The sequence below is a fragment of the Suillus discolor genome (genome assembly GCF_016758755.1).
Source record: "Suillus discolor strain FC423 chromosome Unknown F5147scaffold_63, whole genome shotgun sequence".
Lineage (NCBI taxonomy): Eukaryota > Fungi > Basidiomycota > Agaricomycetes > Boletales > Suillaceae > Suillus > Suillus discolor.
In genome coordinates this window covers 204,660-220,432 of record NW_024541310.1, presented here as the reverse complement: position 1 = coordinate 220,432, position 15,773 = coordinate 204,660, and the positions used below count along the sequence as shown (strand labels likewise).

The 15,773-nt window shown below is 47.0% G+C and overlaps 6 protein-coding genes across 6 annotated transcripts; 4 read left to right on the top strand and 2 right to left on the bottom strand.

Annotated features, from left to right (window-relative positions):
- Positions 1 to 874: 874 nt before the first annotated feature.
- F5147DRAFT_816264 (uncharacterized protein) lies at positions 875 to 2,944 on the bottom strand (the record flags this gene model as incomplete). The annotated part of the gene is made up of 9 exons (XM_041443569.1): positions 875 to 954; positions 1,041 to 1,179; positions 1,231 to 1,445; positions 1,473 to 1,650; positions 1,710 to 1,915; positions 1,978 to 1,995; positions 2,227 to 2,390; positions 2,451 to 2,589; positions 2,647 to 2,944. 9 exons carry the CDS (start codon positions 2,942 to 2,944, stop codon positions 875 to 877), a joined length of 1,437 nt encoding a protein of 478 aa, XP_041288750.1.
- Positions 2,945 to 3,170: 226 nt separating this feature from the next.
- On the top strand, positions 3,171 to 4,788 carry F5147DRAFT_816263 (uncharacterized protein; the record flags this gene model as incomplete). Its single annotated transcript, XM_041443568.1, has 9 exons — positions 3,171 to 3,192; positions 3,247 to 3,311; positions 3,391 to 3,727; positions 3,786 to 3,823; positions 3,879 to 3,990; positions 4,041 to 4,174; positions 4,501 to 4,550; positions 4,599 to 4,689; positions 4,741 to 4,788. The coding sequence occupies 9 exons, from the start codon at positions 3,171 to 3,173 to the stop codon at positions 4,786 to 4,788; spliced, it is 897 nt and encodes a 298-aa protein (XP_041288749.1).
- A 1,468-nt stretch (positions 4,789 to 6,256) lies between these two features.
- On the top strand, positions 6,257 to 6,766 carry F5147DRAFT_777854 (uncharacterized protein; the record flags this gene model as incomplete). The annotated part of the gene is made up of 3 exons (XM_041442040.1): positions 6,257 to 6,348; positions 6,525 to 6,575; positions 6,628 to 6,766. The coding sequence occupies 3 exons, from the start codon at positions 6,257 to 6,259 to the stop codon at positions 6,764 to 6,766; spliced, it is 282 nt and encodes a 93-aa protein (XP_041288748.1).
- A 124-nt stretch (positions 6,767 to 6,890) lies between these two features.
- Positions 6,891 to 8,667, top strand: F5147DRAFT_816261 (uncharacterized protein; the record flags this gene model as incomplete). Its single annotated transcript, XM_041443567.1, has 6 exons — positions 6,891 to 7,188; positions 7,243 to 7,286; positions 7,338 to 7,418; positions 7,469 to 7,546; positions 7,729 to 8,042; positions 8,403 to 8,667. 6 exons carry the CDS (start codon positions 6,891 to 6,893, stop codon positions 8,665 to 8,667), a joined length of 1,080 nt encoding a protein of 359 aa, XP_041288747.1.
- Positions 8,668 to 12,721: 4,054 nt separating this feature from the next.
- F5147DRAFT_656223 (uncharacterized protein) lies at positions 12,722 to 13,663 on the top strand (the record flags this gene model as incomplete). The annotated part of the gene is made up of 5 exons (XM_041434087.1): positions 12,722 to 12,800; positions 12,908 to 12,998; positions 13,173 to 13,190; positions 13,315 to 13,475; positions 13,551 to 13,663. The coding sequence occupies 5 exons, from the start codon at positions 12,722 to 12,724 to the stop codon at positions 13,661 to 13,663; spliced, it is 462 nt and encodes a 153-aa protein (XP_041288746.1).
- Positions 13,664 to 13,738: 75 nt separating this feature from the next.
- On the bottom strand, positions 13,739 to 14,635 carry F5147DRAFT_583329 (uncharacterized protein; the record flags this gene model as incomplete). The annotated part of the gene is made up of 1 exon (XM_041431714.1): positions 13,739 to 14,635. One exon carries the CDS (start codon positions 14,633 to 14,635, stop codon positions 13,739 to 13,741), a length of 897 nt encoding a protein of 298 aa, XP_041288745.1.
- Positions 14,636 to 15,773: the final 1,138 nt, after the last annotated feature.

The following is a 15,773-nucleotide window of genomic DNA, read 5'->3' as shown; positions in this document are numbered from 1 at the left end:
ATTGCAGATTTTTCACGAACCAGCATAAGGTAATGAGTTTGGGGGACATGTTAAACCTCGATGATTTGATGGATGTCGCGAAGAACGTCAGCGTCCTTCACATGAGTGGTGTCAGTAGTACTAGTGGCACAGACGTGGCATCACCATTTTCTGGAGTCGTTTGCAGGCGATTGTGTAGGTGGCAGAGCATCACCGGGTCCAACAGAGTCGGATAACAAGTAATAAGCTATTTCTTATAAATCGTTGGAAAATATGCTCGGTGAATGGCGATTGAGGCCCCATTAGTCACTCCCCTGCCCCTTTGACCCTCTCACCCTCATCCAAATCCACATTTCTCTTCTTGGGTTCCGTGCTGCAGTGTCCTTTTTTCGTGTTAATCAGTATATGATGATCCAGATATGATTGTCATATGCTTACTTAGAAATGAAATAAGATGCCAATGGCAGAATTTGCTCTATGGTCATATTTTCCAGCATGTCACCTTTTCCAACTCTCAAGACCATGTAAGGACCTTTGTTGTTCCAACCATCGCGATTATGACGGTCATACAGCACAAGGTATTGTGCTGGCTTTTTATACTTTCGGTCTATCCAGATGGTGTGTTCGTCAAGGATTGCCTGAGGCTGAAAGTAGTCGTTCCTCTTGCTGTCAAGGAGCCGGAAACGACCATTACTGTATTGCTTGATTCTGATGCAGATGACTTTGCTGTTGTCAAATTTGTCACAGTATACAGCAGTAATGAATTCAATTTTGCCAGTCATGGTGGTAGTATGGTGGATTGGAAGCTTTTAGGAGACTTTTTCTCGTCAGTTTATTTAGCTGCTCCTATTTTTCTCCTACTAATTATTAATTCACCTCTCTCGCCATCCAGGCCCTAAGCGCCAAGATTGACTTCTCTTCTTACATAAGCCATTATCTCCCCTTTGTAACCGGTGGTGAAAGTTAACGTATGAGCTATCATCCATGGTGAAGGAAGAAGGTGCATGGGAAGAAGGTGCATGGGCGTGTGAGATGCCAAGAACCACGTTCGTTGTGCTCACTAGGAGCTTGACCCACAGTATCAGATGATTGTTGGTCATGTGAAGGTCGTCCTTCGGATGCCTTTTCCTGCTGACGCTTGCTTTGGCGTGACGAAGCAATGCTGTCGTCGTGGCTCATCGACGACGCTCGTTTGTCTAGCTGAGCAGAAAGATCATTAGCAGACACTTCGACCAAAATCAGGATACTTACCGCGTAGCCATCCTGATGTGTGCCATTGAAAGAATTCTTGGTGGGGTTGGAGTAAGAAGGCGAAGTCTTATGATCCTCCTCGTCATCAACAACAGCGTCAGCATCTTCATACAGATTATCCTCATCTTCGTCTTCCTGGTCCTGTTCAATGCTAGACCCATCTTCCTCGTCCTCTTCGTCACTGACATATCCGGCAGAACGGACTGCCGCCTCAACTGGTCATCCGCGGTCCATTTGCTCACTAGCGACAAGATAACGGGCACATAGTATTCTGGCATCATTCCACCACTCCATCATATCCTCATGACTACGAGAGCGGAATGACCAAGCGTAATGGCCACCCGTCTCGGGAAATTTGAAGGAGCCGTGTTTAGTGGTACCCGTACCGTTTTCGCGACCCTCGTTATGGAACTTGTGAGACTTCGAAAACGGCGTTGATGGAGGGCCAAGCGTGCAGCCAGAAGGAATAATGAAAATACTGGAGTCTGACTGCCTGACTGAGATGGGTCAGACGTCGCAAACTCGTGCAAGAATCCTGCGGGAGTGAGGTCCTCATCCTTCAAACACTTGTTGCCCTCCGAGGTGGTAAATCCGCCAGACCAGCCTCCTTCGAGTGCCTCCCGTCTTCCTTTGTTTGCGTCCTTCATCATGATTTCACCTGTTTCACCCTTTTTGGGCACTTTCCCTTGTCGAATACAGCACGGTAGTCCGTACAAGTAAATCGCATGCATAGGTTGACACGAATACCTGCGTCAATGGCTGAGTCTACAACCGCTTGATAGTTAGCGAAAGTCGAAATTAGTGAGAAGCTGAGGGAGCCGAGTGCGGGAGGAACAATTCACTGAAAGAGCCATGACGTGAAAAGAACAGTGCCATCTCCTCCAAACTAAGTCTCAAAATAAGTGAACATATGAGATGGATCGCTTACCGTGATGACAGAATCGAACAGATGCGGACTATTTCGGCACATATCACTAGTCCAGTATCGTAGCTGACCCTCCTGGGGCGTGTTGAAATCATCTTGATGAGTAGATGACGATGACAAGGAAGAGAGAGAGTTGCTGCTGGATGACCGTCTTCGTGAGAGAGGCTCAAACAATTCTGGATGATCTCTTTGTAAACCTTCGGCGTCAAACCTCCTCGAATGCGCAGTTGATGGTCTACATAGCTGGTGAAGTCATCGTAAACGCCCTGAATAATATACTAGGCTAAAAACTCACACAATAAGGCCTTGACCCCCTTCACGATGTTTAAGCATCAGATACAATGCAAGTTCATGCGTCAGGTTGATAAGGCAGTTATCCCTGGGCTTGGTTACAATGAGGACGTTCTGGATATTGGATTTTATTCGAGCACGTCCTGAAGGAGCATAGTTATTGAGTGAATAGCAAGTCTGAGAATAAGAACAGTGCTCACCGAGTTGCTTGCTCATTTCACGAACCCCGACTGCTGCCTCTGCCAGCTGCTTCGCAAGGTTGCCGCCATATGTATCGCTATCATCATCTTCTGAGACTTCATCAGGATAAGAGAATTCAAGGTGGTGTTGAGGCCGATGGTGTTGCTGAAGAGCCTTGGCGACTCCAACGCCTGATCCAGGTACCTCGTTATCCTTAGTATGGATATCAAGCCAATCCTGGAGCGATGCTCCTTTATCTAGGTGTGAGTGTACGAAGCAAGGTGACTTTGCAGATAGACACCTATGCTTGATGGGCATTGCTAACGATGAACTGAGACTGGAGCTCGAGCTCGAGCTTGAAATTGATCAGGGTGATTCGGTAGATGGAGATGCCATAAAGAGGTCGTTGTGAATTGGTGTTGTGGAATTATCACCTGGACTTATCCGTCACGCCACTGCCAAGGCTTTCCTGAAGGTGGTTGTTTGTACAATAGCAGGTCAGAAGGTCCTAGGGCATGGCAAGGGGACCGTTTTGCCCCTTGCCATGACCAACTTTTCCCGCAGAGGTTGCCGGCTTATATAAGTGCCATGCGCGCGAACTTATTGTTCTTGCCCTGCAGTTGCCAGTTACTACCAATTGCTCACCTCAGAGCTCTGCCTGCTTTGCCGCGTAACTCCGTTTCAAGTGCGCCGGGGGGCGAAAAGGATAACAAGGCAGAGCTAGTTTTTTTAAAAATTTGCACCTCTTAATGTTACTGTTCCAGAACTATGCCATTACCAGCCAGAAGCAATGGGCCGCTGCTTGCAGCTCAGGTTTTGATGATGATTGGTTCCACATTGGCTCCCCAGGACGTGATCTCCACCAAATTCGCTATACTAAACGCCTCGTTGCATCTTGGAACTTGGATCGCGATGGGATAGAGAACGCCATATTCGCCATATACACTATCTACCGCGAATATGAACACCTCATCCCAGATGCCCCCGAGCTCATGCAAACTTTCATTGATGCAGAGTCTGACGCAACGTGCAAGCGTAATGCATTTGTGTTCCTTGCACATTGCACGATACCTAAAGCTACGGAGCGGTTAATTAGCATGTGTGATCAGTTGACGAGTCTAGACGAGCTCCTGCAAATGAGCATCATGATTCATAGAAGTCATCGAGTTGGATTGCAAGAACGGCACGACACATCGAGTAAGTCCTCTTCATTTGAACCATCTTGTTTGTCCTCATTTCTGTCATCTTGCAGCCGCGATATATCAGATGCATGTTTGAGTTGTTGAATTCATCATCGCATGCAGTAAAGTATGAAGCTGCTACGACATTCACTACACTCACGCAGAATTTCGCTGCTGTGAAAGGTATGTTTACGATCAGGTCTTGTGCGCATGTCTGCTCACATCATTAGCAGTTGCTTCGTGCTTTATCAATCTGGTCATCAAAGAATCAGACAACAATATTAAGCTAATCGTCCTGGATCGCCTGGATACCCTACACTCGAAGCATGGTCATATTCTGGATGGACTGACGATGGACATCTTGCAGGTCTTGTCAAGCTGGGAACATTACTAGTTGAAACTAGCCACTGAGTCCTATTGTACTTCAACCGCCAAGGCAAAGACTGCTAAGCTGAGTGAGTGCCTTCTGTTCTTGACCTGCTATACTTCGTTAATGTCTCCCTGTAGTCCACACGCTTCTTAATTACTTTAACTCTATTCCTAACAGCCGGCAAACCCAGGTTGATGTCCTAACCGACAACATTGAGCGGTAAAAGCACGAAAGGCGCATATTCCTCGAACATAGCCTGTAAGAAACACTTCTACTTCCTACGACAATGCTATCTTTCTGTTCAGGCGTTTATAGGCCTGTAGACAGGCAAGATATATGGCATAGGCCAGTTTCCTGATGACGTTGGGGCCAAGTGCGTATCAAATTTTCTCTGTGAAAAGTAGCTGATGTCATGTTCCAGGCTATCCCAGATGATCTTGGACAATGTGTTCCACGGCGTGCTGGATCAGGGACGAGGGCGCCTGATCATATTTGATGAGCTAAAAGTCGATGTACGTCCCCTCTTCCCACTCATTCCATCCATGCTCATATCCTTTTTTCAGAACATGTATGGTGCAGCAATTGAGACTCTGGTCCCTGGAGTTAATTAGCAAGGCTGTAGACTCGTATGCCAAAGTACGCCTGTTTATTGTTTTTCGCCGCTGGTACATGCTTACGAATGTCAAGATTGCCACGGCATAAACGTACTAGTTGTTTATGTTTCCTCCTTCCTACACATGAAACTCAATGCGATACGTATAACTAAGAGGAAGAAACGAGCACACTGTCAATGGTATATATATCTGTGTTCATTAGTCATGTCATCGTGCTGATATGAAACTAAGTGACTGTCATGACTCTGAGATCGCATTATGAGACTTGAAGTGGAACGTGAGACAATATTTAATGAAGTATTTCGTACTTCGCCACTACCAATATTTGTGTCACTGTTGTTGTCGATTGGCTCACTCGTCGTGCCCCGCCTACCTTGCGTTCCTGCATCCGGTGACTCCAACCTGGTGCGTCAGAGACAATTGAGCAGCCGGTATTGCCTTACCCATCCAGACTACTCTCTACACCACCTGGCCGCTTCGCAAGAGCTTACGGGCCCCTTCCAAAACATGTGGTTCCTCTGTGCATAGGCTGGCGAGGAGAAGGGTGCCATGACGTGACTCGTACCTGTGCTGGTGAAAATTGCAACGAAGACACCAACTCTAGTGCTCAAGAATGCTCATGATGCAGTGAGCAGCGTCTGGCTTCGTTCCTCTTCTTCCTTAATTGTTCCCCCACCGCGCAGAGTATAACAACTTTCGTACGTTTTCTGAAAGTCGGGAGCCTGTACTATTATACAGGTTGGCATCTCTTTGTCTGTCTGTCTATCTCTCGCATTCGTACCACATATACTTACATTAGTGATATATCTACATAGACAGTATAACTACTTGTTTCATGTACAGTGGATTTTGTCGTCCGTGCAAATGCGAGTCTTTGAAAATTTGAAACGTCTGCGACTGTCTGCCCATTGTGTCATCGGGATCTTGGTGTACAGTGTTTGGATAGAGTTCCAGGAACAAATTCTTTGTCTGCTGGCTGGCGGGCTCAATACTTCTTCTCCAGAATTTGGGTGCGAGCTCTTTTGCAACGAGCAGGTAGGTGAGCGGCTCGGCTCCCGTTACTTGGCTTATACCTGCAGGTCTTCTACCAACAGAGTCATATTGCCCTGGCTGCATCCATTCTTAGGTCATGCACACCGTCACGAAGGATCCCTGTACCACTATCCATACCAACACTAGTCCTTTGCACCAGCGCATCTATTGTTCATTCCACCATCTACACCAACAATGCCCTTGCAGATACCTCGACCGTTCATTCAAGCTCTGGACTAGGCGGAGCCGAGCCTTGAGGATGGTCCATGATGTTCGTCATGGCTATAGCTGCCTGACTGATTGGTTATGTACTACCACTCATTTCTGTCATCTCACCTCAGGCTCTCCCTAATTCTTCATCCCTGAAATCCTTACATCATACTCATGTCGAGAGCATCAATCACTTCAAAAAGTAGCAGAAAGCTATCAAAACATGGTAGCACGGATGGTGCTTCTGCGTGGAGCACCCACCTTGAACAGTGAGGAGGAATATTGTGAGCCCTTGGTGGTGGCTTCATCGGGAATGTGGGTGTTTCTGCCCCGATTGTTTGTGCCTCCTTACATGAATTGCAGCTCGGACTCTGGGCCTTCCCTGTTATCAGAACTTCACGCACAGGAGAGTACTTCGAATGATTCACCCGAAGGCGCCTCAGCTGCATGAGTTCCACTCAGTCGTAATCTCGAACATCATATCATCTCAGGGAGGCGCAAAAGGTCGCAGGGCAGGAGTACCAGCCAAATACAAGTGAAATGTGAGTGGCCAAGTAAGCCAAACAATCAAAACTGATAATATTATTCCTGCAGTGGGCAAGTCATGAAGGAAGTGTTGGAGGTTCTCAAGGACTCAATGATTGCCTTGAAGACTGGCAAGGACACCCGCTCTCGTTTCTGGGCGGCATATAAAAGAGTCGCCGAGGAACATGGCGAAGAGTTCCTTGAGTAATATTACAATGAAATAGAGACTTTTAATCTTCGTAAGTTTCGCATGCTCGCTTTGGCCTTGTGTTGGGATTGACGTCTGATCAGTCTGGTCTGTTCTCCCCGTCAATGCGGCTTTTATTGTGTCCATGGAGTCGAATCTCACTCCAGGCGCCAACGACACCACGCATGCCCTTCTCACGCAGCTCATCCAAATCGGACTCGGGAACTTCACTGCAGCGGGGTCTACGCCAGTATCGCCAGCACCTACCTGGTCGCCGCCCACAGCCAATATAAGGATCCAATGTATCGCCTACACAAGCTTGTTCTGTTTACTCGCTGCTTTCGGTGCTGTGCTAGGCAAGCACTGGCTTGGGTGCTACAAGGTGACAGATACGACCGCTGCTCGGAGGATGGGGATGAACGAGCGGAGCGCAGACAACGGAAGTTCGATCACATGCATTTGAGGCTGTCGTGCAATCGTTCCCGCTCCTACTCCAGTTCTCTCTTCTTCTCTTTGGAATTGCCCTCAGCGCCAATATGTGGTACGAGCAGTATAGTATCGCCTGGATCGTCATTGCAACCGTGGTCTTCAGGTTTTTGTTTTATTCCCTGATGGTGATGGCATCTTTGGTATCTCCCGCGTGTCCATTTCAGATGTCAATGTCGACGATATTGTGCATATTGCATGACAGTAAGATCACTTTCATGTCTTGCTCATTTCTAGTCTGAGTCAAAACTGCAGAGGTCCTACATCCGACGGTCAAATTCGCCTCCCGGCATCTTAAGCAGTCAGTGCACTGTGGTAAGTCCCATTCTCTTAAGCATGAGCAAAATCTTGACCGTATCTTGCCATGTGTGTTGTGACGTCGATTACATCGATACCCATATTTCTGGCGTTTTATGCATTGAATCTCATTATCAGGACTAGTGGGTGACGTTCTTTGGTACTATTGCATAGCACACCTAGCGCTTATATCACTCTAGACTCTGTATTTGCAGCCTGCTCATTCACATGGCGCTGTCTTCAGCCGTTATTTCAGCGCCTTCTACTCTGGTGGTGTACTGACATGGGAGCCTGAAGCACAATCTTCTGACCACAGCCTGAACATCGTAGCCACGAATCAATCCCTCCTTAAGCTCGAGCTGCCAGACATACCTACCAGCTCTCTTGAAGCACCTTGCATCAAGTGGCTGGTTAAGACATCCACAGATCCTGAAGTATTTCTCGTTGTTGCTAGCCTTGTTCCTCATGTCGACTGGCCTCTGGATCTCGACGTCTCATACATGCTGCGTCACTTGTTTGCTTGGTCCATGAGCAAATCATACCGTCATTGGAGGAGAAGGCATTGGCATGTACAATGGCTCTATGCAATATATCGCACCTGTCTACATGCCTCTGATCATTGGGGGCGTCTGCACTCCTGTAAACGCTGGCAAAGAAAAATAGATTACTGATTTAGTACCAGAAAGATATTAGAGAATGGAGGTAAACTAGTTCCTTCCGTGTATACGCATTTCTCACAAGTCCTGAAGCGGAGAAAGCTCGCACATTTATGGGCACTGCGCCATACGTCACACCAGAGTTAGTACTAAAGAGCAAACTGGACTGTCTTGCTTACCTCGAACACAGCTCATCAATGTACTCACCACCCTTATAGCTCAGATCTCTGGGCACTCTGGTGTATAATATATCAAACGATCTCCAGCTGCTTTGCATTCCAAGGCCTCGGCAAATATCTCGCCTGGCAAAAGATCAAGTCTCTCGACTACACCTTCCCAGACAGTTTTGACAAAGAAGCCAAGGACCTCGTACGGCATCTCTTCATACCCGATCCAACACAACGGCTTGGCACCAGCAGTCCAGACTCTGCTCGCTCATATGCGGCACTTCGGCCACACCCATTTTTCACGTCTGTGTCGTGAGAGACGCTATGGACTGACCCTGCACCTTCATTGGAGGCAGGGCTGGTGAAGAAGGAGGCGCTTGTGGTGGGTGAGGTGGAGGGGGACAATGGGATGATGTAGGAGGGATGTGGGATCAATTAGCGGGTGGGAATGCTGACGTTGGTAGGAGGCACGTATGAAGCCCCCGCGCTCCCGGGTGAGATGAATTTGTATCTCATTGACTACCAACGTCGCTTCGATAAGAAATACTGTTGGTTTCCTGTATCACTCACTCATGAAGTGCACTGGCATCTGCGCTCAAGCACTATATCCCGTACCCTATGTACGTCAAGATTGATGGTGCCCAGGTGATCGATGCACACCCTGATCACTGATCAGAGTAAGGTTGAGTTTTGCTGTGTCTGAAGGCAGACCTAAGCTATTTGTACAGTCCCGAGATCGTCATCATATCCGTTAGGTTCACCGGCGGAGTATGTACCTCTGCTGCAGACGCAAAAGACGTTAGGAATAATCCCCACAATATTTTCTCTGGGTAAGCAGTCAAACAGTCCGCTCGTTCAGATCTGCTCAGTGTTAACAGTGCTTAGAAATTTGCATCTTCCCTATGCAATCGTCGCCGCAACCCAGTCCCTCGGTGACGTACGTCCCGTCTCAGGAATTACAGACAGCATGCGACTCGTGAAGGATGAGAAGATCTAATGATGACCATTTGTATGTTCAGGAGAGAGACAACCGAGAAAGACCCAGAAGTGAGTCCAGAATTTGGTCTGTCTTGTTGTTGCACCTGGACGTGAGGGCATTGAAGTCATGGCTATGATATTGCCAGTAGCATTGCCAACGGCAGGTGCGGTGGATGGACCGGAGGCGGCAGTCTGTGATTGCAAAAATCGCTGGGTAACATTGGGCTTCGGAGGCTGTGAGCTACCGGAAATAGGGTTCTTCCGAGGGAACATATTTTTGCATTTCTCCCTCGCTGAAGCATTTCTCTACATGATATTGGTTGGAGTAGAATGATCAAGGAGAAAGAACGTACACATTTTCCCTATGCATATGCAACCTCAACAGCTGCTTGGCTGTGCCCGTGCAATTCGATACCTGTGTCACTTTGTCTGCGCCATTTCAAGATATTTCCAGCCCAGTCGAGAGGGAAGGACAGTGATGTAGCACGAGCACTGGAGGGGCTGCGATTTCGGTGAAATAGATGACCAGGAATGTGCTGCCTGGCGGGGTTGAGGAGTGGGGACGGCTTTGTGCAGAAGACTGAGAACATGGAAGTCAGGAAGACAAAATTGAATTGATAGTGATGACATACATGAGAACGATCTGGTGGAAATCCATCGAAAAAACCTTGGGATACTCAATAAGCAGTGGATGTCATTGGACCAGAGGTCGCGTAGCACTATCCTAGAGCATATATGTTGAGCACAACTCTTTTGATGAAGGTGTCACGTACATGGGGTGTCGACATGTTTGTCTGATAGAGTGCATTCAGTTGCAATAACGATACATGAATATAAAATCACCTTTGAATTCAAAAGAAGGTTGTACAGGCCAGCTTCTCGAACAATCGCAGCAACATCCCATGTTTACGCGTTTGTGTCAAGCGAGCTAGTGGCTAGTGCCTTTCCATCACTGGAAAATGACAAGCAGTGCACTATATTCACATGCTGGAGAGGTGAGCTGATAGGTTGTCCATTGTCAAGGTTCCACAATTGTGCTGTCTTGTCGAATGATGCACTTGCTATAGTGGGATTATGGATACGGCCATTCGGTGATATTTCAACATTTGCCCTAATGTATGTATCACGTGATATTATGTAATTTCTGTTGCTGTTGCTGCGCCCTTCTGTTGACTTCTGTTGCCCCTTCTGTTGCCCTCAGGTCAAGCCACTGTATGCATCACGTGATATTATGTAATTTCTGTTGCTCCTTCTGTTGCTGCGCCCTTCTGTTGACTTACAATATTTAGCTGTATTCTGTTGCCCGAAGAGCAAAGAAGCTTGCCATTTGTCCGCTCAATGACCAATATCAAAAATTACTTGACGGAGGTCAGGCCGATGTCATCATTGTTGGAAAATCATAGCCTAGGAACTGTATTGGAGTGAGTGCATATTTCACTAGTGCCGCACTAAGCCTATCGCGTCTTCTCTGAGTCATTCTCAGGCTTGTGTTAGATGAAAATGGTCTTGAATCATCTCGCCGAGCTACGGGGACGAAAGCCAAGTGTGGCAGTGGACACGTTCTACTAGTGACGCATGTAGCTCGACAGTCATACCTACATACTGGATGGATCGAGATTTGAGAACAAATCGAGAAGGAATTTTATAGTTAATTATACACTCGGAAATTTGGCTTATCACATAACTGAACTTGAACTCGCACTTAGATCATCGGGAACACCTCAGCGTCAACAAGGATCCCTAATGACATGTTCGTGATGGTTGCAGGCGCTCAAGCAGCTCGTGTCTATCTCTGTGCGCTCAGACTCTTCCTCATTCCATTGGCTTTTATTTTGGATCCAAATAGTACCTATAGCTCTCACTTATTCATGTCAAAAGCATCGAACACTGACGGCGCCGAGGTCTGAGGAGCAGTATATCCGTACCAATGAACAGCCTGCTACAGAACATCTATCTATGTACTCCTAACCTAGGCCGGCCATACAAGCATATGCGGCACCTACGCCAACCCTGCAACTCTCCAGACGCAGACCGAGCACACGCAGCTCAGGCCGCTCATCTCAGATCCCTCTTTGATCCGCAGCTTCTTCAGCAGGAGCTTCACCACCAACTCTTGATCCATCAGGCCTTTTCATCGTCATTGGCCAGACTCTCAAAAGCCACTGTGCCCCCATGCGTGATCGTCTCGTGGCTAGGGTCAGAGGCCTTATATTCTACCAGAAGCGGCACATTTCCGAGTCAGTCATTCTTCCAACCTTCACCCTTTTCAAAACTAACTCGGCCGTTCTCAGCACTATCCTAGCCACACCCGCCTGAACTCACTGTATGATAGCCGTCTTGACAACAGGAATTTCTTATTTCGTCCCAGATGGTATGGTGCCCGGCTTACGCTCCGCTGTCCCTCCTTGGCGTCCAACTCTCCAAGTCCCAAATTCGAAGCGAGCCACCATCCTATGACTAGGTAATAATCAGCTGTCCACCTGGCAGGTGCAGGACCGATTGGTGTGTTCTTCCATCTTTTGGTAAGGTACTCTTGTTGATGTTTCTTACTTCGCAGGGGCAGGGGATAACACAACTTTGGCTCAGAAACTTCACCTATCGGGTACGTGGAAAACCAAGCTTAGTATGTTTCGAAACCGTAAGATTATGATCATTTCCTCAGCATGACTTGAAAGTTGACCCTCACGCAGAAGGAGTGTGTGCAGAATAGAATCTGCGACGAATTGGACGTTTTGTTTCGTCCATGGTCGAGTCAGGAGGGAGATCGTTACTCACGGAGACTATTAGTATGGGAGAGGATGATCCCACTGTCGCGACTTTAGTAATCATCATACTATGAGTGCCATTCAGGACTCGTAAAATCAACACGTGATAATGAAGAAAATAACAGTCCACACTGCCAAGCCGTCCTTTGCGTGCTGCGATGGTGACAGGTCAGGACGTTGTTACAAAATCTGACGTTATTTTACGTTCGTTGACAAGTGCCAAAGGTACCTCCCATGAGAATGTCGTTGATGAAGTTGTAGTGTAAAGCGTAAATAAAACAAAATGACAATGGTCAAAATATTTGGCATAAGTAGGCTTACCACCCTGATCAGCCGCCATGGAGGAACATCATGACCTTGTTGTGCACTGCTCATGTTACTCTAGATTTCCGGACTATGTAGATACAAATCAGATTTCTTGTGGTATAAATGAAAATATTTAGCAGGGGCAGAATTCTACCCTTCTACAATTCACATGGCTACAATATAAAGGGTTCACTGATGCCAATTGCCGTGACACCGGTACCTACTTGACGACAAATTCAGAACGTGTCGAGTTTCAAATCTAGGCAAAAGGATAGGTCATTTGGCTTAGCTTATATCCATGACTTGCGAACTTACACCAAGATGGCAACGTTCGTGGACACCCTCAGCGTCAAGAAAGACGTGTTCATGATGGCTGCACGCGCTCAAACAGCTTGCTGTAGTATGCCCCCACTACTTATATTTGTATGCTTAGACTCTTCACAATTCCACTGCCTTGTATTTTGGATTCAAATATCTATAACTCTCACTTACTCATGTCAAACTTAGCATCTAGCACTGAAGGCGCCGAGGACCAGCGCATCCGTGCCGACGAGCAGCTTACCCCAGAACAGACCCTAGCACCCCCGGAGGATTCGGAGTAAGTAACCTATTCCTGATATCTGTCACCCGTATAACAGGAAGATAGGGAGAGGGAAATTGATGGACCTTCAGCGGTGAAGCCACCATCATGGATGTCAGTAGGCTCTGATGCTTCTGTGTAACTCACGAGAACTGTAGCTCGAAAACCCGGCCATCAGAACATTACGAACAGGAAAGTGCTTCGTGCTTCGTAAGTCCCTATCAATAGCCATGATAAACTCATAAATTGTCTCAGCCAGGCAGAAGAGGTTGTAGCGGAGGAGCAGCCGACTCAATTAGGCAAGCGATCGCAGCTGACGACACTCTATATGCAGAGCACATGTCATCGAGAAAGTGCTGGATGTTCTCCAGAACTCGACGATTGAATCGATGAGTGGCGAGGACAATTGGTATCGTTTCTGGGACAAGTCGCAGCGGAACACGACCACAATTTCTCCACCAACACACGAACGACATGGAGAGTATCTTGCTCTTTGTAAGTTTCGCATGCTTATCTTTGATACGTTCTGAGACTGATGTTTGCTCAGTCTGATCTCTTCTCCACTGTTAGCTCGTCTTCATTGTCGCCATGGAGTCCAATCTCAGTCCCGACCCCAGGACACTACGAATGCCCTTCTCGCGCAGATTGGATTCGGCAACTTCACTGCTGCGGGCGCAAGATAGGTTCTGTGCTCAATACTCAGGCTAGTAATACAATATGTGGCTTCGTTGTAGACACAGGCATTCATTCGGAATAAATCAAGACTGAATGACCCATTTCAGTGACTGAAAAAGACTTGGAAATAAATGGATCCTTACCTCGAAACTAGATATGATCGAATCCATGCTTTCTCTATCAAGCACCACAGGAATGGGCAAAACAGTACCCGAAGAATCTTTAACGTTCTGTCCCTTTACCCATTTCAAGTTGGATGTTCGTTCTTTTGCCAATGCTTGAAATGAGGTTCGATCTGTCTTGGTGAATGTCGTACAGTATCGCTTCACTTTGCAAAGCAGATGCTCAGCGAATATCGGTGAAAACTGTAGAACATTCTTGTCTTCACCAGCAAGCGAGGCATCGAGATGGCGATAGAAATGAAGGAAGGCTGCATTCGTCCAATTGCTCCCTCGTCCGTCGATGTTATATCCAAGAAGTAGAAGACCTTGGAAACTTCCCATACCACGATGTTTGTCGATAAATGCAGCTGTTGCCTCTGTTGTGGGCTGTTTTGCTAGTCCAAATATGACAGTGTTGTTTAGAAATTGCAGAGCTGATAATCCATGAATGAAACCTGGGAGTTGCTGCTTGGATAACCAATCCCTGACATCATCAGCTTCCAGTCGATCTTCTTCTGACCAGTGGGCAGGGTCAGTGTTTGCCCTATTTCCAAGCAATGCTAACCAGCTGGATTGAACTGATTTGTCAAATAGGGCAGAAAATTTCTCCTTTGGGGTGAGAGGCTCTTTTGAATGGCTTGTGCATGGGCGGATATCAAAGACAGGAGAGGGAGTTCCCCATATACGGATGTTGCAACATTTGTACTCCTGAGAGTGCTCAACCCTCTCATACAGTGCAACACAAGCATCCAGGGAGTCAAAGCAAAGGGTGTGCTTCTCCACAAACTTCCGAGTTATGAAACCATGTCCGCATGACATGTAGGCTAGAAGGCTGGAAATTCCATTGGCTGTTGTTAGAGATTTGGGAGTAAATGTTTTCTGGAGAAGTCGACTGTAGTGGTTTCCAAATGGGCCATACCGAATGATATTGTAGTGATCTTCATCATGATCCACAGATTTGACACGACCATGTGTAGGCCGGAAACCATCCATAATCCGCTTGACAGTTGAATCACCCTGTGAATTATTTCGACATACGTTCAGGGCTTCACGTATCATAAGAGCTGGCATGGAGAGGGATGCTGATGGTGAAATTATGGCATCGGTGGAAAGGGGAGTAAGATCTTGTTGCTTTGAGTTTTTGGCCCGGGTGTGGTGAGATTTCAGCAATGATGATTTACGAGAAAATGTGGAAGTCTTTGAAGACTGCAGCATATATTTCCACACACCATCAGCTAAGGTGGCTGCAGCACCTATGGCTGAGGGGGAAACATAATTTTGGAGCCATATATCCAATGAAAGAAGAGCTGATGGTGGATCTTTGGTAATGGTGATTCCAATTTCGTTCGGTTTATTTTTGGTGTCAAAGATGCGATGAGAATGGCCCACAAGGTCCCACCAGCGACTAGATGCAAGGACACCATCATCAAAATTGAAAGCACGAACTACAGATGAGATGACTGCAGCACGGCATATGAAGCGTGCCTGAATGGAAGCTTTGTCGAAATTCTTGATAGTCTTGTCATTGAATCTCTTGTCAGCTTCAACGAGATCCTTGAAGAAAATGCTTTCATAGATTAGATCTACAAAGCATCTCTTGCTTGCGGTCTTTATGGACTCCTCTGTGTCCTTCAGAAGACGAGGGTCAACTGCTGGCAGCAGGATATCTTGGTTACTGCTTGATGGTGAAGACTCATGGAGTCCAAACAGATCAATAGGGATGTGCCTAGCATTGGAGGCAGTGATACAACTTGAAGTGACCCCCTTCCCAGTCCCAGTACTGGATGCAGCATTCCGCCTTTGTTTTGCTGATTTGGTTTTGGCAGCCCGCTTTGTTGCCTGCTTTTCAGCTAGAGTGGCCTCAACAAATTGGACAATTGCATCCATGATCTTGAAAAAAATAGGACTGATGGAGTATAGTTCAGTCTTGCTAGCAAAATATTCTTCAGCAAGACAG